The following is a 27,455-nucleotide window of genomic DNA, read 5'->3' on the forward strand; positions in this document are numbered from 1 at the left end:
ACACTGGGATGCTGAGCTGCATCCCCTGAGTACCACCTTAGGAGCAGAGAACTCCTTCCTCACCTGTGGTTGTCTGTTGAGCCTCGTGACTGAGCACCTGTGCCAGGAGATGCCATCAGGCAGAGAGATGGACCCTGCCCAGGAATACCCTCCTCCATGGGGAAGCCCACATTCAATAACTTATCAATGGTGAAAGGTGGAATTATCCAGAAGCCAAGGAGATAAATCCCACCTACTGGGATTACAGGCATGTGCCACCGTGCCGGACTATGAGTCTTTATTAATGAAGAAAAATAACTATTCCAAAGATCTACTGCAGAACATGCAAGAACAAATGAACTTATAAATTATTTCTGGGTAAAATTAGATTGTCTCTGTAGAAAAATCTAACTAAACTCTAACTACTGTCTATATATTTCACTCTAAGACTGATCAGCATGGGCATATTTTATTGAAGGACACCATAGTGACCTCTACCTGGAGATCCACGGATGGTGGAGTAAATGCTCACCTTATAGACCACTTAAAGGAAAGGTTTTGCACAGACAGAGAAGAGGACACCTGGTAATTCTTAGCAGTTCCCAAGCTTTGATGACCATCCAACCTAACATGCCAAATGCCCCTGTTTTCAACATAGGGCTGCTGACGGGGAGATTCCTCAAGGGATTCCTTAGGCCAATTTTCCCTTTTATAGACCCAAAGCATCCATAAGTTAGCGAAGGGCTGAGTGTCTTCAAAGCGCAATAACATCCACTCTAATTAGACGCAATCTCCTAAGCCAGGCGTCAACAGAGCAGCAGAGACAGGCACTCGTAAATTAAATTTTTTAAATCCCGCTGCAATCTCTCCCCTGACGTGCCTTCCTCCTTAAGCTCTACTCTCAGTTACTTTACTTTTTTTATTTATTGTAATTACTTTAGTAATAGGATTTGTTTCCTTGTTATTATATACATTACTTTGCAGAGTAACAAAACAAGAACAACAACAACAAAAAAAAAAAAAAATAATAGCCAAAAAGAGTTATGTTTCTTATTTATCTCCTTGGCCGAAATTGGACCAGGGGGAGGGAAGGGAGCAGGGAGAAGCTGTAAATAGAGAAGAATGTGTTTCCTGTGGAGTAAAGATGTATGCGAGCATATTTGCCAGGAAGAAGCAGGGCAGTGAAGGAATAAGCCTAATAATTCAAAAGGGCTAGGTGGCTCAGGGAGATAAATAACCAAGGAAAAAAAATCTGGAGGTCAGGGCATGAGGACAGACCTGCACTGTGAAGGTTTATGTGCTGCCTTTGGCTTTTTTGTTTATAAACCCTGGCTACTGGGTTGAAGGACCCAGAACTAGAGGGTAAAGCTCTGAGCCAGCACCCCACGGCAGCTTCCAAGATGTAATTCTGTCTTCTGCCTGAGGGGGCGCACTTTTCTTATAATCTGGGATCCTGTGGCCCAGAGCTTCCTTTGCCCTGGAAGACAGCCTCCAAGATACAGAAGATAAATACCACCCACCACCAGCACTGCTCATTAAAGAAACCCTGAAAGGTACTGGAGGTGCCTTGATGGAGGTGCCTGATTATGGGCTGGTTTCTAAAGACGAGAAGCCAGTATGGAGGCTGAGACAGAAGAATTACAGGTTTGAAACCAGCCTCAGCAAATTAGTGAGAATCTCAGCAACCTAGCTAGACCCTGTTTCAATGATGAAAAGTAAAAAGTGTTGGAGTTATATCTCAGAGGTAGAAAGCCTGTGGGTTCAATCCCCAATCCAACAAAAAATAAATAAAAATAAATAAATAAAATATACAGAGCCAGATTTTTTAGTCCAGGCTTTTAGTCAGGTTTTTAGTTCTTTCCAATGTGCCAACTAAATCTAATAAAACAATAAACACAAAGAAGTAAAAGGTATAAATGGATCTCCCCAGATCTTAGCTTTCTCTGCTACTTTCAGTACCTACACCCAGTCCACAATTTTAAAATTATGAAGACAACCAAAATATTATGTGTGTGTATTTATATGTATCACCATTAAATGTTTCTCTCTCTCTTCTGCAGAATTTCTACCTTGCTGCTAATGGCCTAGCCTGGTTTCTTTGAGAAGCTGAGAAAGTGGAAAGCAAGAGAGAGATCATTAAGCCGGTTTGGCCTGGCCATTGTTAGGCGCTTTGATGGCCTCACATTGAAATGTATACATCAGAATACAATAAGAGGAACCATTACATTCCACAGTGCCTAATAATTGCAAAGTACTATAATATTCAATCATGATATAAGTCAGATAATGTACAGTGCTTAGAGCTTCTGATCCTTAAAAAGTTAAGGAAATAAAAATAGAGAGGTTAAGTAACTTGTCCAAAGCCACGCAGCTGAAAATAAGCCAGTTTTGACTTACATCAAGATCTTCTGATCACCCAGTCAGAATACTTTGTACTATACCACTACACCCATCACATATAGAAATAAAAGTCAGGGGAAAAGATAAATAAAAATATAAAGTGTTCCTTTTGAGAAAGGCTGCAAGGTCTTATTATGGCTCTGATAACAAAGGGCTAGGCTCTCCCTCTTCCTTCAGTAAAGCACAGCTTCCTAAGATTAAGTAGTAATAAAACACATCCTTGGTGTCAGTCCGGGTTGCCAGGGCTGTGCTTGCCACTTGTGGTGACAGGCTCCCATGTGTTTTAGGAAGTCATGTCATTCACCTCCATCACCAAATACCTGGTGGGTGTGATGAGAATTCAAAAGTAACCAATTTATAAGGATGCTCATGTACCTCCCTTCATTCCTTTTTCCATGCCCCCATGTCTTCCTCCTCCTCTAGGAGACCTGGAGGACAGAAGGAATAGGAGAAATACTGGTATGCAAGCAGACATCAGAAGCTTCCCAGCCAATAAGGGAGCAAAGCATTTAACAAAACAAATGCATTTCCCCCAAGAGCCTCAGCCCCAACGTGATCAATGATTCTGCAACACTGAATCATTTTTAATTTAATGCTTCTGGGAAGTGTGGGGAGAACCCATCAACTACGGGCACAGTTGGCAAGCGCTGGGTATTAGCGTTTGGCAGCATTTATTATTGCTGTTTATGATGGCATAAATTAGGTTTATGCTGATATAATTAATAACCTTAAATTTGGGAATAATAAATAGTAATATTTGTTCGGAACTGCAATGTCTGAGAATGGCAAATGGATTCCTCAAGCTCCTGACGCCCTCTCTGTTCGCAGGGGATGGTGGGAATGGGGTGTGAGGAGGAAGCCCCTGGGAAAGCACTTCCTGAACCCAGCCCCAGCACTATGCATCATTTAGCACTATGCTAATGACTTAGCAGCAGGACCTGGAGAGTTCCCAGAGCAAATAATTTCCATTTTGATCTCCATAAACAAGTTCATCAGCAAAATTGAGTGTACAGTATTTCCCTACAGAACCAAGACCCTTGATTCTTCCCTGAGTCTATCTTTTTCCTGAGGTAGGTACAGAGGTTTGGACAATTGTGCCCTTTGAATTATTCTTTATGGATCTCTCTGCTTCTGTCTACCTGTGAGGAGAGGTGTCACAGACGTCCTGCAAATTCCCTCCAGTCCGTGATTTCAGAATTTCTGACAGACATTTGCAAAGACATTATTTAAGGCAGAAAACAGCTACATCTACATGTTTTTTTAAGTTTAAATCCCCTGTCTTTCATTTTATAAAGTTGTAAACAAAAGAAGAAAGATTAAAATAGTTTTATAAATGGTTCCCTTTTTGCCCAGGAAAATATCCTAGCATTCAAAATGGACTGAGACTTGTATCCCTACTATTTTCTGTTGAGGGCTAGAGGTAGATGGAGAAAATTACAATTTCTCCAGCTAGATAAGATCATCATTTTCCCCATCTTCAAATACAAGGAAAATAAAGCAAAGAGAAAGAGATCAGAAGCTGTTTTCTCACTTGCTCCACCAGAGCCCAACACAGACACACAAACAGGGTAGAAGCAGAATCTAGACTTGTTCTGTGTCCCAAAACTCTTAGTTTTTCCTTGAAAACAAATTGAGCAAAATATTCCATCCACTGATAACTGTTCCAAAAAGTACAAAATAACAAAAACAATTCAAATTTAAAAGTACAGGATTTCAAGTTTCATTTCCATTTTCAGCTCCCAGGAAGAGTGGATAAGTTCTACACTGAAGGAACAGATGAACTTACTGGAACAGCTAGGAGACTTGGATCTTTATATAGCAAACATGCCTCGAGGAGAGGGATGCCACAGCCACAGTGGGAGCTTTGCAATGACCTGACCTCTCTAAAGAGGTCTGGAGCTGCACCTTTGAAAGACAGTGCAGATCACATGCCATGTCATTCAGAACCATCAGCATCATCTCTGCAGAAAATATGGTCCCAGCTATCCATCTTCCTAGAGGTCACAGAAAATGTAGGACCTGCTCTCCTATAGGCACTTCAGCTTGTGATTATCTGAGCATTCAGGTAGGGGGAACACAGTGTCTTATTAAGTAAGAGAGAAAGAGAAATACAGAAAGATTAACAGAGACAAAGACACATCCTGGGAGGTTGACCAGATGACAGCTGGGCTCCTTCATTCTTCCTGTCCCTACTTCTGTCTTTTGCCAGAAAGCCCTAGTCCTTTGCCCTTACTTTTGGAGGGAACATGCAGAACTCACATACAGAAAACATGCTTCAAAAGCTACACACACACACACACACACACACACACACACACACACAAACACACACACCAGCAAACCTGAGAAAGGAAATCACTTCCTAGCAGGACCCATGATCCAAGAGTCCTAAGAGCATAATTCCTCCCACATGGAAGGGTCTGCAGACCCCAGACTTATTAAACTTAAGCCTCTTGAAGACTACTTAGACATAAAACCAGGCTCCCCAATGTGTCCACAGTTGTTCTTTCAAGACTGAATGGTTGAAAAAAGGAGGAGGAGGAGGAAGAGGAAATGGGGAACACTACGTAGTTAGGAGACCCACAGGTTCATCAAAAAGTGTAGCTGAATGGGTAGGATGCAAATCCGCTCTGATGTAATCTGTAGTAAAACATTACTGGTATATGTACCTGTGCAATACTTACATAAGAATATCTAACTGAATATTTATCAAAATGAATGTCTATGCATCTCTAACAGAGGTTGTTCAAAGTCTTTTAGAGTTCTTCCTCTGGTCTGAAGTGACCTTACCTGAGAGTCACATTTCAAGAGACTTCAAAAAGATCAGAGTAAGAATTAAAAGATACGAGGTACTTTCCATTTCCCATGTTCTATGCTAGAAACATGCAGAGGACGTCCCCAGGAGGGTGGCCTGGAAGCCTGCACACAGCGAAGCTTAGGGGGAAGGTCACAAGCTTTGCATTCAGACAATCATGAGATTAATTCCTGACTCTGGAACTTACTTGATATGTGACAGACCTTAAGTATGTCCCTAAGAACTCTTTTGTTTCAGTTTTTTTCTTTTTATTCTGCAAAATGGGAGGAAAATATTCCTCTTTATGTAGAAGTAGAAGTTCTAAGTAGAAGTTTTAAGTATAAATACTCAAAAATTATGTTTATCCCATCAGTTTAACAAAATAAAAAGGTTGATAATGTGCAGTGTTAACAAGGAAGTAGATATTCTGCTTATCATCCACTGGAAGTAAGAATAAAAATATGTAGGCTGGGTGTGGTGGCGCACACTTGTAATCCCAGCATTTGGGAGGCTGAGACAGGAGGATCACAGTTCGCAGACAGCCTCAGCTACTTAGTGAGGCCTCTTGCAACTCAATGAGACCCTGTTTCAAAAATAAAGAATAAAAAATTAGGGATGGGGGTGTAGCTCAGAGGTAGAATATCCCTAGGTTCCATCCCTAGTACCACAAAAAATAATGAATAAAAATATGTGACTCTGTGTGTGTGTGTGTGTGTGTGTGTGTGTGTATGATATTGCAGACTGAACCCAGAGGCAATCTCTCTCCTAGCTACATCCCCAGCCCTATTTTATTTTTATTTTGAAAAAAGATCCCTCTAGGTTAGTAAGAGTCTCACTACCTGCTGAAGCTATCCTCGAACTTGTGATTCTTCTGTCTCAGCCTCCCAAGTTCTGGGGTCACAGGTGTATACCACCATGCTGGTCTAATAGCTAACACTTTTGAAAAGAGGATAAACTGGAAATGATATGTATCAAGCACAAAATATGCATAGCATTTGATTCAACTGACTACCTTTGAAATGTTATCTGAAGGAAATGACCAGAAAAATTTACTAAGGATGTAATAAGAATACATCTCTGCCTGTTGTTTATAATAGAGAATTACATGATATCACATCAATACGATAAGGTTGCTATTTTAAACACTGATGATATCATTTACATTCTTTGTCACAGAAAAACACTGTTGGTTTATAAACTATGCCACAAAATATCTTATCTTTTGAAAGTTATTACAGGTATGGAGGATATAGAACTATATCTAGAGAAACAGCTAATATTCTCAAACCTGTAGATTTACAGACAGATGGCTAAAGAAACGTCTTCATATGACCCATTTCTCCCTAACTCTTGAAAGAGGAAATACTATAGAGGAGCAAACAAGACAATCTAAAGGAGGAGAAAGGAGGGGGGAAAGAGGAAAATCTCTAAAACACACAACGTACTTAAACATATCGAAGTCAATCACTAAGCCAAGCAAGGGAGGGAGGGACAGGGAGGAAATGGGGTGGGAATTGGGTAGGGGTTAAATCAGCGATGAGTACATGTTTGTACACACAATTTTTTTTACCCCAATATGTTATATGAATATAATGCCCCAATAAAAAAATTAAAAATAAATAAATAAATAAAAAGAAACGTCTTCAACTTTTTTTTTTTTTTTTTTTTTTGGTGGTACTGGGGGTAGAACCCAGAGGCTTTCTACCTCCTCCGGGCTATAATTCCAGCCCTATTTTTTAATATTTTATTTGGAAACAGGGTCTCACTAACTTGCTGAGAGCCTCACTAAGTAGCTGAGGCTGGCTTCGAACCTGTGCGATCCTCCTGTCTCAGCCTCCCAATTGCGGAGATTAGGAGGGTACGCCACCACGCCCCGGCCTTCTTCAACTTTTTAACAGTGCTGTTCTTTGGGATTCAAGAAGAGTCTCTATGTTACAAAATTCTCCAAGCACTAAGCAATTACTAATAGGTTACAGTATGAATGATGTCCCTTGGAATTATGTAGGCCTGAATTTGAGTGCTTTCACATTTTTTTCTTTAAGCTTCTCCTATACACACTTTCTATTAGTAAAGATGTATCTTTTTTCCATTGGAAACAACGTTGTCTTTTGATGACATGGTCACATATATAGAGTACTGTGAGTAAGTGTGCTGTCAGTACACGTCTTGGTAAAGAGACATCATGAGTTTATTTTCACCTGTTTTCAAAATCAGCAAATCACAGTGCTCAGAATCCCATTGTCACTGGCTTTCCTCTAGGTTCTGCCAATAAGAGGGCTAGAGAAAGACAGTAAGGCAGGAGGAGGGAGAAAAGAACACCCCTCCTGCTTCCTATTCTTAGTTTACCTGGATGGAGCAGGCCAGAGGCTTACTCAACCTGGTCTTTCAGGCACTCGGGGATTTAGCATCTGCCAGCCGTGGCCATTTGCATACAGACCACTCTAGATTTCTTTTTCCTTTAGATCATGTCCCTCATCCATTGAAGCTCCAGCCGGGACACCTTTTCAGAGTTTCAAACACCAGCCTCACCGGGCATGGTGGCGCACGCTTGTAATCCCCGCGCTTGGAAAGCTGAGACAGGAGGAGGATCGCACAGATTCAAAGCCAGCCTCAGCTACTTAGTGAGGCTCTCAGCAACTTAGTGAGACCCTGTTTCCAAATAAAATAGAAAGTAGGTCTGGGAGTATAGCCCAGAGGTAGAAAGCTCCTGGGTTCCACCCCCAGTTCCACCAAAAAGAAAAAGCACTCTCTTGGAGCCCCTCAAATGCTAAGCTCTGGTAAATCCAGCTCTTCACTTTGGCTCCTCCATCCGCACAGGTGGTCACTGCCTCTTTGGTTATTAACCTCATGCTTACATTAGCATCCTCTTTTTGAGCCATCAAACTTCTACCACTTGTGTGAACCCACTTCTCTGCCAACTCTCATCTTTTGAAATACTTTATTTCCTGAATACATCATTTTTATCATTAGAAAACAACAACGCCTTTTACATTCTTTTCATGTCCCAATTTTCCTGAGCACAACTCTTAGAATGTACTACCCACTGTACTTTTTAGTTGATGTTTCCTTAGGAATGTGACTGTCATTTTTATCCTTCAACAATCTTGGGCTTAGACACTTTCTTCAAATCTCAAATGTGAAGCTGAAAGGCTTATTAACACTAAACCGAAGAATAAATTATATAACAGAAGATAGCTACTCAAAGAAAATTTAAGACTGATTACCAGTATAACTGTTCTCATTCTCAAGGGGCCAGTTAAGGGGCTGTCTCTCCTGGCTTTTTCCATATGACACATGTCACATCTCTCTTTGACCCATGAAAAAACTTCCTTCCAACTTAAGCCTTAGTAGAATCTCCTCTTTCCCTTACAGGTCGATTTATCAGGCATCTTTTCCTATAGAATTTTCCCTTTTCAGGATGATTGGTAAGATGAATAACTCTCTTATTCAATGACTAAACAGTGCTCCCTACCCACAGAGATGTCCTCATGGACACTGGGCCATTCATAGGCAAATCGATAGCTCCAGTATCCTACTTCCTGGATTATAAGGTGATCTCATAGAGGCCGGGCGGTAGTCCAAAGGACAGCTGAAGTTATGCCTGTTGTTTGGGAGGTTAGAGAATATTTTTAAATTTTCCTTGTTCAAACAGAAAAAAATGATGGGAGAACTAATACGTCTTCTGTTTATGTAAATGCAATTCTTTTGTAAAATCCAACAGCTCCGAACCCCCATTACACGTTAGTATATCAAAAAGACTTTGATATGAGGTCAAAATGGGAAGGAAGAGATTTGGCCCAGGACAAAGGTGAAGTGAGCCCAAAGGGATGATGTAATCCTCTGCAATCCTGAAGAGTTGAATGAAAACATAATCCAGGATAGCAGCAGACGGGGAGCCCATGACAATAAACATTCAATGTCAGCTGGGTGGTGTTTACAGACAGGAGCTGGCAGGGACACAGAGGATGGATTTTTCTAGTGGAGAAAGCTGGCCGAACCAAAGAGTGCCAAGGCCTAAGACAAGCTGAGAATCCAGATTCCATGAGGGGAACTGAGGAAAAACTGACTCACTTATCCTGGGACAAAATGGCCGAAAATGAGGGAAGGCTGAGGCTTGGCTCATCCTGAAAAGCCTGGATATGGAGGTCCAGGTCAACTAAACTAGGTTCAGAGATTATCTGCTGAGGGGGAGAAGGCTCTCTTTTGAATATCATTTTAAGGTTGGAGAAGCTGATAGCTTATAATGAATAGGGGTTTTGGAGCTACGCAGATTGGGACCAAATGCCAGCTGTCATCCTGGGTGTGTGTGTGTGTGTGTGTGTGTGTGTGTGTGCGTGTGTATAAATGTCAGCCATGTAACCCTGGGTATGTGTTTGTGTGTGTGTGTATAAATGTCAGCCATGCAACTCTGGGCGTGTGTGTGTGTGTGTGTATAAATGTCAGCCATGTAACCCTGGGTATGTGTTTGTGTGTGTGTGTATAAATGTCAGCCATGCAACTCTGGGCGTGTGTGTGTGTGTGTGTGTGTGTGTGTGTGTGTGTGTGTGTATAAATGTCAGCCATGTAACTCTGGGCGTCTGTGTGTGTGTGTGTGTGTGTGTGTGTGTGTGTGTGTGTGTGAATGTCAGCCATGTAACCCTGGGCATGTGTGTGTGTGTATGTGTGCATGCTGATGTGTGCATGTGTGTTTTCATTATCTAGACAATTACCCATGCCATTTCTTTCTTGCACTAGCCATGGAGTCTTGGATAACTTATTTCACATTTTCAGTCTCACTCTGCTTATCATCTAAGGAACTAGGACTAAATAATAAGCAAAAGCCCTCCCAGCTAGAACATTTTAAAATTATTTCATTCTAATTTCCTTAAATCTCTAGTACAAAGAAGTATAGAACAGAAATTACTACCAAGCATGGCTCTGTACCCCAGATATTTACACCTCACTTACGACTTAATCCCTGCGTGCCCAAGTTTTCTTCTTTAGAAATTGCATAGAAGACCTATATTTGTTGGACAATAACAACAATTAAATAAGAGAATACCTATAAAAGAGGTAGGTTATTTCTTGGAACATAAAAGGTGCTGAACATATATTTTTACATGAAGTTTGTGAGGGCTTTTCCCGTAGAAGAGTAAAGCCTTCACAACCACAGTGGAATAAAAGACTATTGGTACTAACTTTAAATGGTCCAAGGTTGTTATGCCTGTCGGGAATTTTTTATCTGATTTTTATAGTTTGATTTGCTTCCTCTAGTGCATTCAGCTATTCTTTCTTAATCCCTCCTTGTGCTTACTTATACCAGGTCCTTTGCTCTCTCTGGTTGTTCATGTATATCCCACAATGGTCTTAGAAGAAGATATCCAAGATTTTAGAGTTGTATATACTCTCAGAATCAATATGTTCTGATTCTCCTGTGAATAAAATGTTAGACCATGTGCTCACTTCAAAGTTATTTTGTTGCTACTGCCCAGTGACAAAAATTTTAAAAAGGAAATCATGCTTGGTTCTTTTCCTCTTCTTACTCCGACCCCCCTTGCACATCATAGTTACTTTTGTGTTTGTATACTGAGGACTAAGCCCAGCAGCATTCTACTGCCAAGCTATACCCCCCCAGCCCATTTTATTTTTTTATTTTAAAGCAAAGTCTTGCTAGGTTTCTGAGGGCCTCGTTAAGTTTCTGAGGCTGGTCTTGAACTTGTCATCCTCCTGTCTTGGCCTCCTAACTACTGGGATTATAGGCATGCACCACCATGCCCAGCTTCAAGTACGCTTCTAAGTAGCTCAGAAATCACCTCCCTTTTCCTCACCTCCCACTCTAGTTCATTCACTAATACTGCTTCTGTTCTAACATGATTTCTTGACTCTCTGTTCTATTTTACCATCTCTTGGGAAGAATTATAAGAAGCCAGAAACTACTGATTGGTTCTTCTGGTTTACTTAGAATCTAGCCCAATTCAGTATGAACCATCGGGCCAGCAAAGTTGTTTCCTCTGGAACATAACTTTCTATTTTCTTTTTCTGTTCTGACATGTGTTGCTAAGAGATCCTTGGCTTGGCAAGATCCACTGTACTTTTTTTTTTTTTTTTGGAAGAAAATTCTGGCATTGTCTTCCCGAACACTGCTATCAAATCTTTCTGACCATCCTCAGAGGCTCCGTCACCACCATCAGTACAAAGGAAACCACTCTGTTCCTACATATTCTTACACTCTCGAGACATGGAGGACCATGATGACTTGCAAAGGAAAAGTACAGTCTAGTAGATTAAATGCCAAATTCAGGTTTAGGTTCTCTAATATTTAGGAAAAGATTGTCCCTTTCCTCGTTAAATGATACACCGAAACCTGTTAATAAGAATACATCCAGAAAAAAATCAGTGACATTTAGAACAACAGAAATAATACCCTATAAATAATCTATAGGAGCTATATTAAGGTTGGAGAGGATTTCCCATGGGGAAGTTGAGATGCACGCAAGGGGAGTTTGATTTCATCCATGAGGTATCCCAAGGGGAAGATGGCCTAAGCAGGTGAAGCTCACAGGGCAAAGATCAAAACACAGTATAATATAAATCCACCTACTTGTACACAGTGGAGTGGGCATGCCTTGAAATGGAGTGTCAATCAGGGAAACAGTTCAAGCAGAAGCTAGATAAAGCATATATTAGGGACACACTAAGAAGGGCTCAGGAGCCGAGGCTTTTCAGCCCTTTTCCTGTGAGATGTCATGCACCTAGGGCAGTCTGAAGTCTTCTCGTAACAATGTGCTATGACCTGCAAATTGTCCCACCACTGAAATAGTCTATGATTTCCAAGTCCCTTTCAGCCAGAACTGTTTGGATGATCCAAGTGATCTTCAAAGTGCCTTGAGCTCTGGGATGGAAGATGTAATATAAGTGAAAAGGGCAATCTGAGTCATAATAAATAATAGTAATGATGATAAATGCCAGTGTCAAAAAGAAGAAGCGGGCCTGCCATTTGGAGGCACAAACAGATGTGACCTGGAAATAATGTGTGTCCCAGCCAAGAGGATACTCAGTGACTGAGACCACAGTGACCTTTAAACCAAAGACCTGGGACAAACCACTGGTTGGAGGTGTGAGCATTTGAAATGGAAGAAACTTCACTACTTAATCCCTGAGCTTCGATACTGCCTCAGGATTGTGAGACCATTTCCCAGAAAGGTCAAAAGGGAGCACACTATCTTCCTCTTCCAAGAAGAGGAGGAAACTTAATGAGTTAAGGAAAGGGCCAGATTCCCAAATTAGTATTATGACCAAGTCCAGTGCTATTTTCATTTCGTTGACACCCCAGGCAATTCCATGGAAGGAGGGTCTTCATAAAGGAGCCAAGTCGGATGAGAAAATGTCGAAATGGGATCATATCTATCAAGATGCCTTGCTTAGCTGTTTTCCATCCATTTAGGCTGAGAAAACTTACTAGTGACATCCTTGGCTGCTCAAGCAGGAAGAAGACATCACTGATACCCTAGTGTTCTCCAGAATGAGCAGAGCACACAGAGGAAGCCAGGTGAGTTCTGTGTGACCAGGGAAATACCACGATAGAGTCACATCCAGCCTCCAATCCTAGAAGTCTAATTCTAAATGCCAGAGGACTGCCTGATGCACCTTTTGATGAATTTTGTCTCCCAGTGCTCACACCTGCTGGAAGACCAACCAGCCACCACAGAGATAAAGGAGGGTCCTCCTCTCTGCCCCATGGGCCTGCCAAAAACAATGTCCACACACATGCACAAAGGAAAAAAAAAAAACATAACCTGGGAACTGCTGCGTTAGAATGACCTAACCTGTTAGGACAGATGGGTACCTTACTTTTTCTTTTGTTATTTCTTTTTTTATCTAATATAATTTATTTTGAGACTCTCTAGTTTTGATTTGCTTATATTTGAATAATTTAGCATATTTTATTATTCTGAATTTATACTGTTCTTCTTTTGATATTTTACTATTGTTGTTGTTGTTGTAATGAGTATTGAAATCCAGTGTATTCTACTTCCAAGCTACAGCGCCAGCCCATATATATGATATACATATACATATACATATACATATACATATACATATACACATATACATATATTTATATATATTTATTGTGTGTGTATTGCACTGGGGAATGAATCTAGGGGCATTCTATCTCCAAACTATACTCCTGACCTTTTATATTCATTTATTTATTTTGTTGTCTGGGGTTTTGTTATTGTTTTAAAACAAAATTTTAAGGGGTTGTTAAGAGTCTTGCTACATTGCTGAAGCTACCTTTTAACCTATGATCCTCCTGTCTCAGCCTAACCAGTACTAGAATTACAGGCATGCCCCAACAGGCTTAGTCTATCTTTATACTTTGGAACTTTTTACCTGTATATCTTTGTTTTGTGCTTATCCTTTGAAACTAGTCTCTTCTAAACTATTTAGCATTTAATTTTCTTTCTTAAAGAAAATAACTATTTTGCCTTAAGCCATTCTTGAGTCATTTTATCTCTGAAGTTTTTGTTTTCTTTGTAGTATTTCTTTATAGTTCTAATTTTATCTCTTCCATTACAGCACTTTATTACTACTCTATTTTCAAATTTCCTAAATTTGTGTCTTTGTTTCTTTACTACTGATATATTAAATTATAAGTACATTTTCATTTGTAGCTTTTGAAATTATTTATTCTGTCAGCAGTTTCTGTTTATAGTATAATTTGCTCTTCTATAAGATACAATGTTCATTCTTATAGTAAAGGAATCATCTATTACCGCAGAAAATAAGTTCACTCTTTACACACAATGGTTGAGATAGAAACTTGTGTCAATCTGCCACCCCTACTCATAGGCCATTTGACCCCAGGGACCTTATCTGACCCTTTACTCACAAACTGAGGATGCTAACCCTTTCCAGTAGTCCTCAGCAGACTAGACAATTAGCTTTCCCATTGCACATTTTATTTATTTATTTACTTTTCTAGATTTGGGGATTGGAACCCAGGGGCATTTGACCTCTGAGCTACACCCCCTGCCCAATTTTTTTTTATTTTTTATTTTGAAACAGAGTCTAAGTTGCAGAGGTCTCACTAAGTCACTGAGGCTGTCCATGAACCACAATCCTCTGGTCTCAGCCTCTTAAATGCTGAGATTATAGGTGTGAGCCACCATGCCTGGCTCCACTGCACATTTTAAAGACATGTTGAGGCTTCAGGATTCCTAAAGGGAAGAAAAATCTGGGAGTGGTGGCTTGTGACTGTAATCCCATCACTGAGATAGGATTGAAGGTTTGAGCATAGCCTCAGCAACTTAGACCGATTTAAAATAAAAAACAGCTGGGGTACAGCACAGAGGTAGAATGCCCCTGGATTTAATTCCCAGCTTGAGAGGCGGGGGGAGGAGAGAGGGAGGGAGGGAGGGAAGAGAGGGACAGAAGGAGGGAGGGAGGGAGGGAGAGAACCTATCCTCTTTTTCAGCCAACATTCCATTTAGCTAAAGTGACACCCTTATTTCAGCTGTATCCAGAATCTAGTAAAACACAATTGAAAATAAAGATTTTTCTGCAGTAAACATTAATAATAAATAAAAGCATTCATCTTCATTGTGAAGAATTAACATATTGAGCCCTCAATTGCCACTAACTCACTATATGCATTGGACAAGCCATTTGATTCCCCAGAACACCAATTACCTCAATTCTGAAGGAAGAGTAGAGGACTAGATTATTTTCTCTGGCCTTAATTGCCTATGTTCTATACTTTTTGTTTTAAGAAATCAGGACACTGGTATACATGTGTATGGAGAATACACTGTTATTTGTCCCAGAAAACAGGAACTCAGGAGAAAGAATTTCTTCCTGCCAAAGGTGCAAGGTCTCTTCATCACCCCTCTTAGATGGAATGACGGTATGTCACTATAGTAACACAGATGTGATCTTTATCAGGCCAGGTGTGTGACATACTTGCCATTGATGACACCATCTGGGTTGAGCATAGGGATGATCTTGAAAATGAAGTTTTCCCTCAAAAGCTTTGCCACAGGGTCGCTGCTGATCAGGAACTCCAAGGCTCCCTTCATCACCCAACTGGCATTGCTCTCTCCTGGGTGAACTCGGGCTGTGATCACCTGATAGGGACGATGTCCTGCAAAAAGGGGACATAAGAAAAATTAAACCTGAATACGCTTCTCATTTCCATCAAGATAGTCTCCAGTGGGACAGAATTACACCTGAAGGCATGAAGTTGTAAAGAGGTTGATAGTTCCTAATACATATTTGATCTACATTTATGCATTTTCCATCTGCCTCCACAGTCTGCAAAGCTCAAGAGAAGATAAAGTTAATGCTCAAGGCTGCTATCAAAAGCAGAAGCACTTACTCAGTATGAAAAGAAGCCAAGAAGCAGATTTTAAACCAATTAACTCTCCAGAGTCCATTAGCATAATGCAAAATGTCACAAATCTGAGATTGGACCTTATCCTCATCACTTACCAGCTGCGAGATCTTAGGCAAATGACTTAATTTCTCTGAGGCTATTTCCTCATCTGTAAAGTGGGAACAATAATAATGATCTCATGTGGTTGTAAGAAAAACAAAAAGATATAAAATCCTCAGAGTATTTTTCTGCCATTCTGAACATGCTAGTTTCTACCCTGCTCAATTACAAAGTCCTTGGAAGGAACGCTCCCTCTCACTCCCTGGAAGAAATGGGAGGTAAATACAGAACTGATGTGTGGGTAATGCTATGACTGTAAGATACTGAATTTGATCCTAGAGGGAGATTTGACAGAAGAGTTGAATCTCAATGTTGAAGTCACAATACTTTCTTCACTTTGCAAAAGGTATTTTAAAAAAATCCTCCCTGTCCCATCACAAAAATCCATGGGTCTGAAGAGATCTTAAGAAGGATGCATTGATGATGGAAGGATAGGCTTGTCTTCCTTTCGTTGAAATAAATAAACTGGAGTATGGTGGTATTAAGATTTATTCTCTAATAAAGGTGTTTGGATTGACCAGTGATTTTCACTACCCATAAAGTCAGGGAAGGAGGTAGGGAGAAAGACACCATATGAGGAATTCACCATGTCTACTCTACTCCTTTTTGAAATTCTATTTTTTTATTTTCTAACTCTTTTCTTTTTTAACATTTAGTAATAACATTTATTTAGTGTTTGTCTTGTGCTAAACACAGTTTTATATGTCTTAAGTATATTAATAGTTCAATAATTTAATAAAACAACTATGTAGATATCTATTTCTGCCCCATCCTAACTCTTTTTCACTCAATCATTTGAGGGCACAAACTGTGTCTCAAATTGTATATAAAGAAAGATAACTGACTTTTCAGAAAAAATTTAAAGAAAAGGTAATACAAAGAAATGAACTTCCAAATTACTGAATTATATCCCCACCAACTAAGACCAAGTAAAAGAGCCACTTGATCTGCCCCTTCCATATTTCTGCTGATTGCCACACTGATGCCAAGATTTAAGCAGCATACATCCGTGTCTTTCCACCAACTGTGGTGACAGCAGCTAGCTTCACCTCCTTGTAGGTCATCGCTGTATTAGCGGTAACAGTCAGTTATGTTTTTCCTTAGGCAGGTGCCTTAAATATATTCCAGGACTGCAAGAAGCAATGAATAAAAAAAGCTGAATAAATTATGGTCCTTTTTCTCTAAGAGGTCTTATCATTTGTCAGTTGTGACAAATAATGACAAGTGAGCTAACGGAGGTGTACATAAAGCACAAAAATAGAACTGAGTGAGAAAGGTATGGGCATTTCCAGAGATGTGATGGTATTTGGACCGAGTCTTGCAGAATAAGAATCATCTTCGCAGATACAGAAGGTGAAAGCGATTTTCAAACAGAAAAAGACACACATGAAAGAGATAAGTCAATGCACTTGAAAATGAAGAGGCATTATGGGTGGCTGAAACAAAGGGTCGGAGGTGGTGGAATATGAGCGTAGAAAAGCAGGCTGGTGTCAGGCTGGTGTGAGCCCTCCTGATATGTGCTGTTTCAGGCTTTGGACTTTTCCTGAACTTCAGACACTCTCAACAATGGAGTTTGCATGACACTAGTGTCCTGTGATCAGTAATGAAGTCTCCTGTAGAATCATCCCGGACCAATGAAAGGACAAATCCTCGCTTATGGTATTATAAAAATGGCACAAACTACAAGTTGCCTGCTCATTAACTATTCTCTTCTTCTAAACTATAATATTTAGGGGGAAGAATTTTCCAAGGTTAAAATATTCAGCTTCATGGACACTCTCATAGGTGGGTAGAGTCAAGTAAGTAATATAGTTGTAGCCAGCAAGATATAAATGGTAGCAGAGGATGTCTTTTTGAAAAAATTACTAAAGGGGACAGGTTCACCTGGTGAATGCTTACTTTGTTTTTCATCTTGTCCTTTACCATTCTTCTTCTTCCAGCCTTGTTCAAAGATGTGATGTCTTCAGAGGAGAAAGCCAACTTGACCACTAAAGGAATATGCTAAGCCTCGTGACCATCAAGGTAGAAAGATCCAACCAATGTTCTTTTTTTTCGGGTCTGGGAATGGAACCCAGGGGCATTCAACCTCCGAACTACATCCCCTGCTCTGCTTTTTTATTATTTATTTTGAAACAGGGTCTAAGTTGCAGAGGACCTCACTAAGTAGCTGAGGCTGCCATGAACCGCAATCCCCCTGTGTCAGCCTGGTAAAATTATGTACTAATAAATTTGTGTCAGCATGGTAAAATTATGAACTAATAAATTTGACATTTTAAATTTTCTATTTCTTCTTTTGTCAGTTTGTTAATTATACTTTTATATTAAAAGTATATTTCAACGCCGGGCATGGTGGTGCACGCTTGTAATCCCCGCGCTTGGGAGGCTGAGACAGGAGGATCGCTCAGGTTCGAAGCCAGCCGCGGGCACTGGCTTAGGAGACCCTGTTTCCAAATAAAAATGTAAAAATAGGTCTGGGAGTGTAGCCTGGAGGTAGAAAGGCTTCCGGGAACCCCAGTACCACCAAAAAAAAAAAAAGTATATTTCAAAGGTGTGGGCATAAATCAGTGGCGACTCCACTGATGCCCTTTATTTTTACTTCTGACATAGGTTCGTTTTTCTTAATTTCTCAATTTTATCATTTTTAGTCTTTTCCATTAGTTTTTGTTCATAATTTTTATTTTTCCTTCTTTGTATTTTTTAGTATCTTTGTCCAAGTAGAATTTAGATCATTACCCAGTATATGAGAAAATTCTGTAAAAGTTATCTATGTGCTTAAAAGGATGTCATCGGATGTAATATTCCCTATTTAGCAATCAGGTCAAGTCTATTAGATGTTATTTCTATTTTCTGTGTTCTTACTAATGTTATGTCTGCTTGTTCTATTACTAAAAAGGATATATGGAAAGTTTCTATAGATGATTGCGAGTTTGTCTATTTCTACCTGTATTTTTACGTACTTAAGGCTGCATTATTAACTGAATACTGATGCATTTTTCTTATTCTTCCCTTCTGTTTTTCCTAGGGAATTCTGCCTTCACATCTCCTTTGTGTCGGTTATTAAGATAGTTATCATGGCTCTCCTTTGGTTGGTATTTACAGTAGATTACTTTTCCGAGCCCTTGAATTTCAACCTCTCTATACCTTTTAAATGGGTATTTGTCTCTTAAAGCACCATACAGTTGGATATTGTCATTTATCCAGGCTGAAATTATTTTATTTTATTTAAACTGGAACACTGACTCAATTCACATTTGTTGAAACTGATGGCCTATGTGGGCTTAATGTCATCGTTTTATTGTTTGCTTTCCATTTGTCCTGAATATCATATGATCGATGTTCTTTCCTTTCTTGCTTTTATTTTGACTGATTGGATTGATTGTGTAGCCACCCTCCCAGCTTCGCTCTTTTGTCTCCTCAGTTAGCTTAGTAGTTATGTATCTTTTGTCCTTCTTTAGTTGGTTACCTTAGATATTTTAAGATATATTTTTGACTTGCCATAGTATAATATAATATAATACATTCTAATTCCCCCCAATATACCTTGAAATCCACAGAATGCTTGTGTGTATTGTTATAAAGTCAGTATTATGGTTGACTAAATCAACTATTTATTCACATAATCGCTCTTCACTCCTCATGCTCCTACACACTTCCATCAGTTTTATTATCTTTCTTTCTAAAAATCACCTCCTCGCATTTCTTCCCTATGAGTTTCCTGAAATAAATACTCTTGCTTAAAATTTGTCTGAAAATGATCACATTTTTATCTCCAGTTTTTATAGATATCTCTTCAGTGCACAAAACAATATCATCCCTACTGATGAACTATCAATTTTCCCATTTTCTCTATGTTCCTTCTACTGGGATCCTGCAACAACTTGGCTACTTTAGAAATAGTCCTTAAAAGTGCATAGAACTTTGTCTTGTTTTGCTAAAATAGGCGTGTGTATTTTTTTGGTTTTGAAGTATGTGGTTTTATCTGTGTTTTCCAAGAACAGGAAAAAAAAAGTTTTCACTGGAATTTCTAAGTTCTTGAACTTTCTTATACTTTTAATTCTTTCTATTGGTTCTCTTAAAGTTTCCAAGGAGAAAATTCTAGCGAGTGCAAATAATGAAGAATTTCTTTCTCTTCAAAGGTTATGTCACTTATTTCTGATGAATATTTAATTTCTCAGAATTTCTTCAGTACCGCAAAATAAAAATTCTTCTAAATCCGTGCAGCAAAATCATGACAACTTGTGGACATCTGACAGATTAACGAATCGTGCTGGCTTGCTACGCGGAAACGTATGGGATTATATGTGGACATATTCATGACATTTCCATAGCACCTTGCAGCTCAGAAGGCACTTCACCTATATTATTCCTTTAGTACTTGTAGTAAATTTGTGAAGTAGACAAGACAGGTATTATCATTCTCTTCTTGTTTGTAAGGCTGGAAAGGAGAAAAAGCCAGGGAATAGCTTGGTGTTCTGCATCAAAATCCAGTGTTCTTTTCATTTTACCATGTATCACATGTATAATTCTGTGTATGTATACTTAAGTGGAAGGCTGAAATGAATCCTATTGAAATAAAAACTGAGGTGGAAATGAACACCATACAGATTATGAATCAGGAGATGGGTTTAAGGTCTGGCTCTGCCTCTAATTGAGTGGATTGGGAAAAATTAAAATCTTCCTGAAATCTCAGTTCCTGACCTAGAAGATGAAGCTCTTAAGTCTTCACAGCACTAAATTCTGTGATTATCAAGGACAATGTAAAATATGGCTGGAAGAAAATTAAAGAGGTTTCAGTCTCCTTTGATTCGATTGTATTCTTCCATATTCTTTTAATAGAGCTGAAAACAGAACACAATTACATGGTGCTTCATATTTCTCTCTGTGTGTCTCTCTTTTTTCTGATATTCACATGCAAATGCTGATAAGTAAAAAAAGTAGTCATAACTCAGATGGCAGAGAATGAACCTAGTGCAGGGAATCACTGCCAATAATCATCTTCAGAACAATTCAGTGTGGGATAGATGGGTTGCTGCTCTTCACTTCAGGGCAAGAGTCCTTCCCAGAAGCCCAAGGTCTATCTAGCTGCTGGCGTGCCATCTTTCACATTGTGTGTGTGTGTGTGTGTGTGTGTGTGTGTGTGTGTGTGTGTGTGTGTGTGTGTGTGTTACTAGAGATAAAACCCAGGGGCATTCTACCTCTGAGCTGCATACTTACACATATTTGTTTATTATTTATTTTGAACAGGGTCTCACTATATTGCAGAGGGTCTAAGTAACTGAAGCTGTCCTCGTGCCTGTGATTTTCCTGTCTCAGCCTCCCAAATGATGGGATTAAAAGCATGTGCCACCATGCCCAGCTTCTCAAACTCTTGAGCTATGTTCTTTCTGACCCACAACCATCAGAATAAGAAACAGACCAGTCAATAGTTCCTAAACTGTGTGTCTTGATAGCTGCTTTCAGAACTGAGGTAAAAGTCCCAATTCATGTCAAATTGCTCATCTTTTCCCTCTCCAGTGGCAAGAAGTGGCCTCAGACTCGGTATCGCCCAGAACTCTGCATTCTGTCTGTCTTCCAAACCTGAGGAATGACTGCCTTTAACTCCTGATGTTATGGAGCCTGAGAAGCTCTGACTGCCTGGGAAGGGTTTTCTTTGTTTCCACCAAAGAGATGTGGGGGTCCATGCCCTGACAGGGGAGGAGAGAAAGAAATTCTCACAGCCTGGCTCACCTCAGTGGGGATTTTTAAAAACTGTATAGTCTAATTACCATTATAGTTCTTGTGCCTCACAAGAGCTCTGTAAAGGGAACTAGAATTGTAATGGGAGCTAGAACTAAAACTGTGAAAGAGTCATTATCCCAACCAACAAGGAATTTACTTTCTGGTGGGGAAAGCAAAACGTCATCGTGGAAGTGCTAGGGAGAAGACAAAGGAGGACGGGGTATCACTTCAGAGGAAAAAGAAGGCTCTGGAGAAGCTGAGAGCTAAGTGTAGATCTCTCCGAGTTGAGAAAGTCAACCAGTATAAGACACAGAATAAACGTAAATGGGGTTGGAATGTAGTACGTGGGTAAGAAGGAACCGCGCATGGAACCACAATCTCAATTGCACTTTTCTCCATTCCGGGTAGCCTTCCCTGCCACAGCCAGAGTGATAACTTGAAACTCTAGGCAGTGATACCAGTCAGGTTCCTAGCACAGGACAGGGACGCACTGTTCTGTGCTTCAGACACTAACACCACGTCGTGGTAGACACAGTACTTTAAAGCATGTGCTCTAACAACAGTCACCCATCTGAGTCTCTCACGCTGTGTGATCATTAAGAAAGAATGTTTCCCACCACAAAGAAGCAGGCAGGATTAAGTACGCATGTATTTATTCACATGTATTGTGTCTCCTGTGAGCCAAAGACTGTACCAAACACTATAGATATGAGTCATAGACAGAGTCTCTATCCTCAAAGCATTCCAGCTTTCTCATGGGAAACCTAAAGATATTTATTGGAAGTATGAAACAGAGAAAGAAAGAGAAAATGAGACCTTTTAGAAACTTTCCTCAACTAGCAGTACTTTTCAAATGGCAATGCACTGGAAACACTGCTAAAATATAGGTTCTGTTCCAGTGAGGCTGGGGATAGGGCCTGAATTTCTATGAACCTGCCAGGGTGCCGCTAAAGTTGCTGATTCAAGAGATCACACGTGTGAGTAGCAAAGCTCTTGACCTAATGTGAGCCACTTAGGTAACTATATTATCTAGTAGCTACATTTGAAAATAAAATACTTTAAAGTTGAAATTAATTCTAATAACACATTTCATTTAACCAAATATGGCCGAGATACTGCCATTTCAACATGTAGTCGATGTTAAAAATGATTAATGTGACATTTTACACATTTTTATATGGAGACAACATAAGTTTGCATTTTCCACTTTCAGCGCTTCTCAATTTGGACTAACCACTTTTAATTTCTCCATAGCCTTATATGGCTCACAGATACCAGTTAGAAGAATAAGAATCTAGACCCTCTATCAAGTCCCTAATTGAAACCCTTTAGTACACTTAACATGCACAGTAGAATGAAGTTGAAACACTGAAATAATGAATAAAGGTATAGGGCTCCCCTCTCCAAACAAAATTCTGTTCCATTGCCTGGTTTTCTCATGAAACAATCCAATTTTGAAATGCTACAAACTCGGATTGCTTTGTAAAGGGTAATTTCATCTTCTTATTCTGTACCCTTCTGTCTGAACTATAAGAATGTGGGCTCACATAATGAAAAGAAAATCAGCAAATCTATTCCTGGGCAATTTTCAGATAACCAAAAGGAAGTGGTGTAATCGAGGCTGAGATAACAATTTTAGATTCTGCATAAATATGAGCAGATTCATCTGCATTTCTTCATCTGCGTCAAACTGTACAGATTTTTCTGGAGACTGTGTTATATTATAATATGCTGGAAATGAAAAATAATACATCTGTGCTATAATGATACATGATATACACAGCATAATAATATAGTATTTGGATTGGGTTTGGGGAATTTACTACACACAAAAACAACAGTCACTTGGGAGAAGTATGTAATCGCATCACAAAAATTGCAGACAGATGCTGTGCAGGCACACGCCCACCCATCTATCAGCTGATCTCAGGGATGTCTGCAACTGTGTCTTGGTCCTGCTGGCTCATGTGTATACAGACTCCTTTGCCCCCCACATCTTTCTCATAGACTAAATACTGCCAGGAAGAAAGCATTAACTAACTCCCTCAAGCTTTAAGAGATCTCAGGAAGGTTCCCAGCATCTACAGACCACTGAGAATGGAGGTGGATTTCTGCTGGTTGTTTCTCAAGTACTATTTCGTGAATACATGACCAAGATTAACACCATCTTCTTCTAGACCTTTTGGGCCTGAGCACTATAACAAAATTCCATAAACATCACAGAAACATAACCAAAATGAGACTGGAAGAGGAACTTGGCATGCTCCGTGAAGGCCCATCCAATGCACCCTGCTCTGATACACTTTATTATATTTCCTTGGGTTTCAGGATAGAAGGCACTGAAAGATGGGAAGCCTGAAGAAAGAGGAAGCTACTGGCTTCATTGAGAAAAAACTGAAGTCAGTCCTATTAAATAACTTTGCTCTCAGGTCAGATAATATTTCTTGCTCTGCTCTTTCCTACATTATGTGCCCCCAAAGGTATTTGAGCAGAGGCAGTTCCAAAGACAGAGTTTTCTCTGGAGGCAAAGTTTCTCTCTATCACAGGAGCTGATCAGGCAATTTTATTACATATCGATGAGGAGAGGCAAGGAAGGGTGTGGTGATATCTGCTTATTTTCCCAATACTTGGGAGATTGAGATGGGAGAATCATGGATTCAAGGCCAGCCTCAGGAACTTAGACCATGATTATAAATGAAAAATAAAATAGGCTGGGAAAGTAGCTCAGAGGTAGAATGCCCCTGAGTTCAATCTCCAGTATTAAAGAATTAAGAAAAAAAGAAAAGAAAAGAAAAGAAAAGAAAGAAAGAAAGACGGAAGGAAGGAAGGAAGGAAGGAAGGAAGGAAGGAAGGAAGGAAGGAAGGAAAGAGCTGGGTGTGGTGGCACACGCTTGTAATCCCAGCATTCGAGAGGCTGAGATCAGAGGATCACGGTTTGCAGACAGCCTCAGCTACTTAGTGAGGCCCTCTGCAACTCAGTGAGACCCGGTTTCAAAATAAAGAATAAAAATAGGGCAGAGGGTGTGGTTCGAAGGTCAAATGCCCCTGAGTTCCATCCCCAGACCCGCAAGAGCTGTTGTAGAACATGTTGGTTTAAATGAAGCTGTTATATTATAAAAATCGAGACTGAGCTGCTAGTTTACATAAGAGATGAGAGGAGGGAACGAGAAAAGGAGAAAAAAATACAAAGAATGTAACGAGGATTATTGTTATTGGTGCTGTTGCAACAAGATGACCCTGGTGGTGTCCTGCTTCACTTGCGGGATCTGACAAGGGTATTTCACAGATTCCCAGTTGCTTGGCAACCTGCCTTTCATGTTTAAGCCATTTAAATGCATTCACCTTCGGAATTAGTATATTCACAGATGAATGGGCCACAAGAAAGAGCCCTAGCAGGCAAGCAGTGAGCTCCTAAGATGTGTAGAGCCAGCAGAGTATGTGGATAGCGGGTCTGGTCAGCATCCCTGATGGAAAACATCAGTGGCACCCTGAGGCCTAAAAACTGGAGACTGAGACCTGCGCATAAAGAATGCTGCTGCTTCCAAACCAGGCTCCTACCAGGATCAAAGGCTGCCCTCTGAATTCCTTTCTCAATGTTTAATTCTGCCTTTCTTAATTTTTTATTTCTTTTTGTACTGCGGATTGAACCTAGGGCCATTCTGCCTCCAAGATATAACCTCAGCCTTTTTTATATTTTATTTTGAAACAGGGTCATACTCAGTTGCTGAGGCTCTTGCTAAACTGCTGGTCTCATCCCTCTGTCTCTCTCCTTCATCCTCCTCATCGTCGTCTCCTCCTCCTCCTCCTCCTCCTCCTCCTCCTCCTCCTCCTCCTCCTCCTCTTCTTCTTCTTCTTCTTCTTCTTCTTCTTCTTCTTCTTCTTCTTCTTCTCTCTCTCTCTCTCTCTCTCTCTCTCTCTCTCTCTCTCCCTCCCTCCCTCCCTCCCTCCCTCCCTCCCTCCCTCCCTCCCTCTCTCTAGGTGCAGGGTGGGGGGATTACTCAGAATTTAACCAGGATGGGGGGATTACTCAGAATTTAACCCAGGAGCATTCTCCACTGAGCCACAACCCAGCCATATTCTATTTTAAAGCAAGGTCTCACTAAGTTGCTGAGGGCCTTGCAAAGTTTCTAAGGCTGTTCTTCAAGCTAAGATACTGCTGTCTCAGCCTCCCAAGTACTGGGATTACAGGTATACACCACTGTGCCCAGCTCCCTTCTCTTATGGAGCCATTTCATTGGACTTCAAATTTAGCTCAAGTTTCACTCATACAAGGATAGCATCCCTTTTTACCACCTTCAGAGTTCAAGTTTAATGTTCCCAAATCCTTGATCCTATGCCATCTGGCACCTATTTCTAGTGCGTCCTAAATTGTATCAGACCACCCTATCTTTTGCTTCTTGAGTTTCTTATCTCTTCCCAGCTGGAACAAGCCTCAAGTCAGGAGACATGCAGGGTTCTGCACTCCTTAGGTCTCTAATCACAATGGCAAAAGACAACATGTTTTCTAAAAGTCAGAAAAATATGTGAGACCTGAAAAAAGTGTATTGGTTCTGAAAGATGAAAAAACTCTTAAATTGAAGTAAATGCTTAATTGTCCAAAAAAATAGAATATTATGTCAACTTTGTTGATTGTTATATTTAGTCTTCATAAAAATTTCATTGCCTGTTAAGGCAATTTGTAGGTAAGATTCCCATACTTTGCAAGAATTTCTGATTACAGACAATAATAGCTAAAGAGTAACAGCCACTTTAAATTCAGTATCACCTGCAGTCGAAATAGAAAACATGAAATTAATGTGATAATTTTCAAAAGATAAGCAATGTGAGATATGAGTATATTTTATTGTGTTTAATATGATATATCATGGATCAACCAACTTTTAACATGCCTGAGATATAAAAAGGGCCTGAATATATGTGCTTAGTTCAACTTATTCCCTCAGGAATGAATAAGCAACACAATGACTAGTACAACACACACACACACACACACACACACACACACACACACACTTTATAAATAATATGCATTGGAAGAAAAAATACTAGCAAGGAAAATATCACCCTTAATGGTCAGCACTGAAAGCAAAAATTTTAAAATACCTACTGTGCAGCCATTAAGAGACGTGTCTCCATTCCATCATAGATTCATACAAAGATGAGGAGTCTAAAAGAACACAGTTTAAGAGCAGGAACTTAATAAAATAGAGTTCTAAGCCATGCATGCGCACAATTGGACTTACAAACCAAGAGGAGGTTAATAAAATCCTCATTTTCTTTTTCAGGGATGAGCCCCAAAGAAAAACACCAAAGAAAAAGAGAAATATCTAGATGAATAGAAGAATGTGTAGAAGAAATGGGAGGGATAGGAGGGAAGAGGGAGGGAGAAGACTGCATGCCCATAGTATGAAGATTCTGCTATGTGAGCATGTGGCCATTGTTTTTTTCTGTGCAGTATACAGATTTAAATGTCCCCAGGAAGTCATTACATGCCAAGTGACATCCACTAGTATCTTGGTTTAAAACGGTCCCCTAGGCCATGCCAGAGTATGCTGCCAGAGGTGGGCCTTACAGCCTGCATGTAAATGAGTATTTTATAAATCAAGTCATCATCTAAATTTGCTTTGCGAGCTCTCAATTTTGAACCACACTGCTATGAATCTTTGGGAAAGGTGAAAATCCTCCACGTTTTTGAATCGAGATACAACTGCATGGTGATTATGGATGGCTTTGCTGCAAAGCACATGTTCTAGGAAGGAGGGAGGTAAATCTTGTTCCCTCGAGTCTGTCTTGTGCCAGTGAGGACTCGTCTCTGCATGCCCTCATGCTTAGTCACCAGAGCACAGTAGACCCCCATGAGCATGGTTGTGCTGTCCCAGGTTTCTATGCCCACAGTTGGAAATACCATCTGTCTTGACTCTTTCAAGAGAAAGAAACCACATTCACGTAACTTTTATTGAAGCATATTATTATAATCATTCTGCTTTATTGCTATTGTTTATCTCGTGTGTGTGTGTGTGTGTGTGTGTGTGTGTGTGTGTGTGTGTGTGTGTGTGACTAAGGATTGAACTTAGGGGCCTTGTAATT

The 27,455-nt window shown here is 40.0% G+C and overlaps 1 protein-coding gene across 1 annotated transcript in view; it reads right to left on the reverse strand.

Moving 5' to 3' along the window:
* Positions 1–27,455, reverse strand: part of AGBL1 (AGBL carboxypeptidase 1) — a gene marked incomplete at both ends in the record, with an annotated part of 531,035 nt that overhangs the window by 231,715 nt on the left and 271,865 nt on the right. The window contains one exon of the mRNA XM_080692476.1: positions 15,119–15,299. Within this exon, the coding sequence (XP_080548602.1) occupies positions 15,119–15,299 (181 nt within the window). The remainder of the gene's footprint in view (positions 1–15,118; positions 15,300–27,455) is intronic.

This window comes from Muscardinus avellanarius, assembly GCF_963383645.1.
Source record: "Muscardinus avellanarius genome assembly, chromosome: 3".
NCBI lineage: Eukaryota > Metazoa > Chordata > Mammalia > Rodentia > Gliridae > Muscardinus > Muscardinus avellanarius.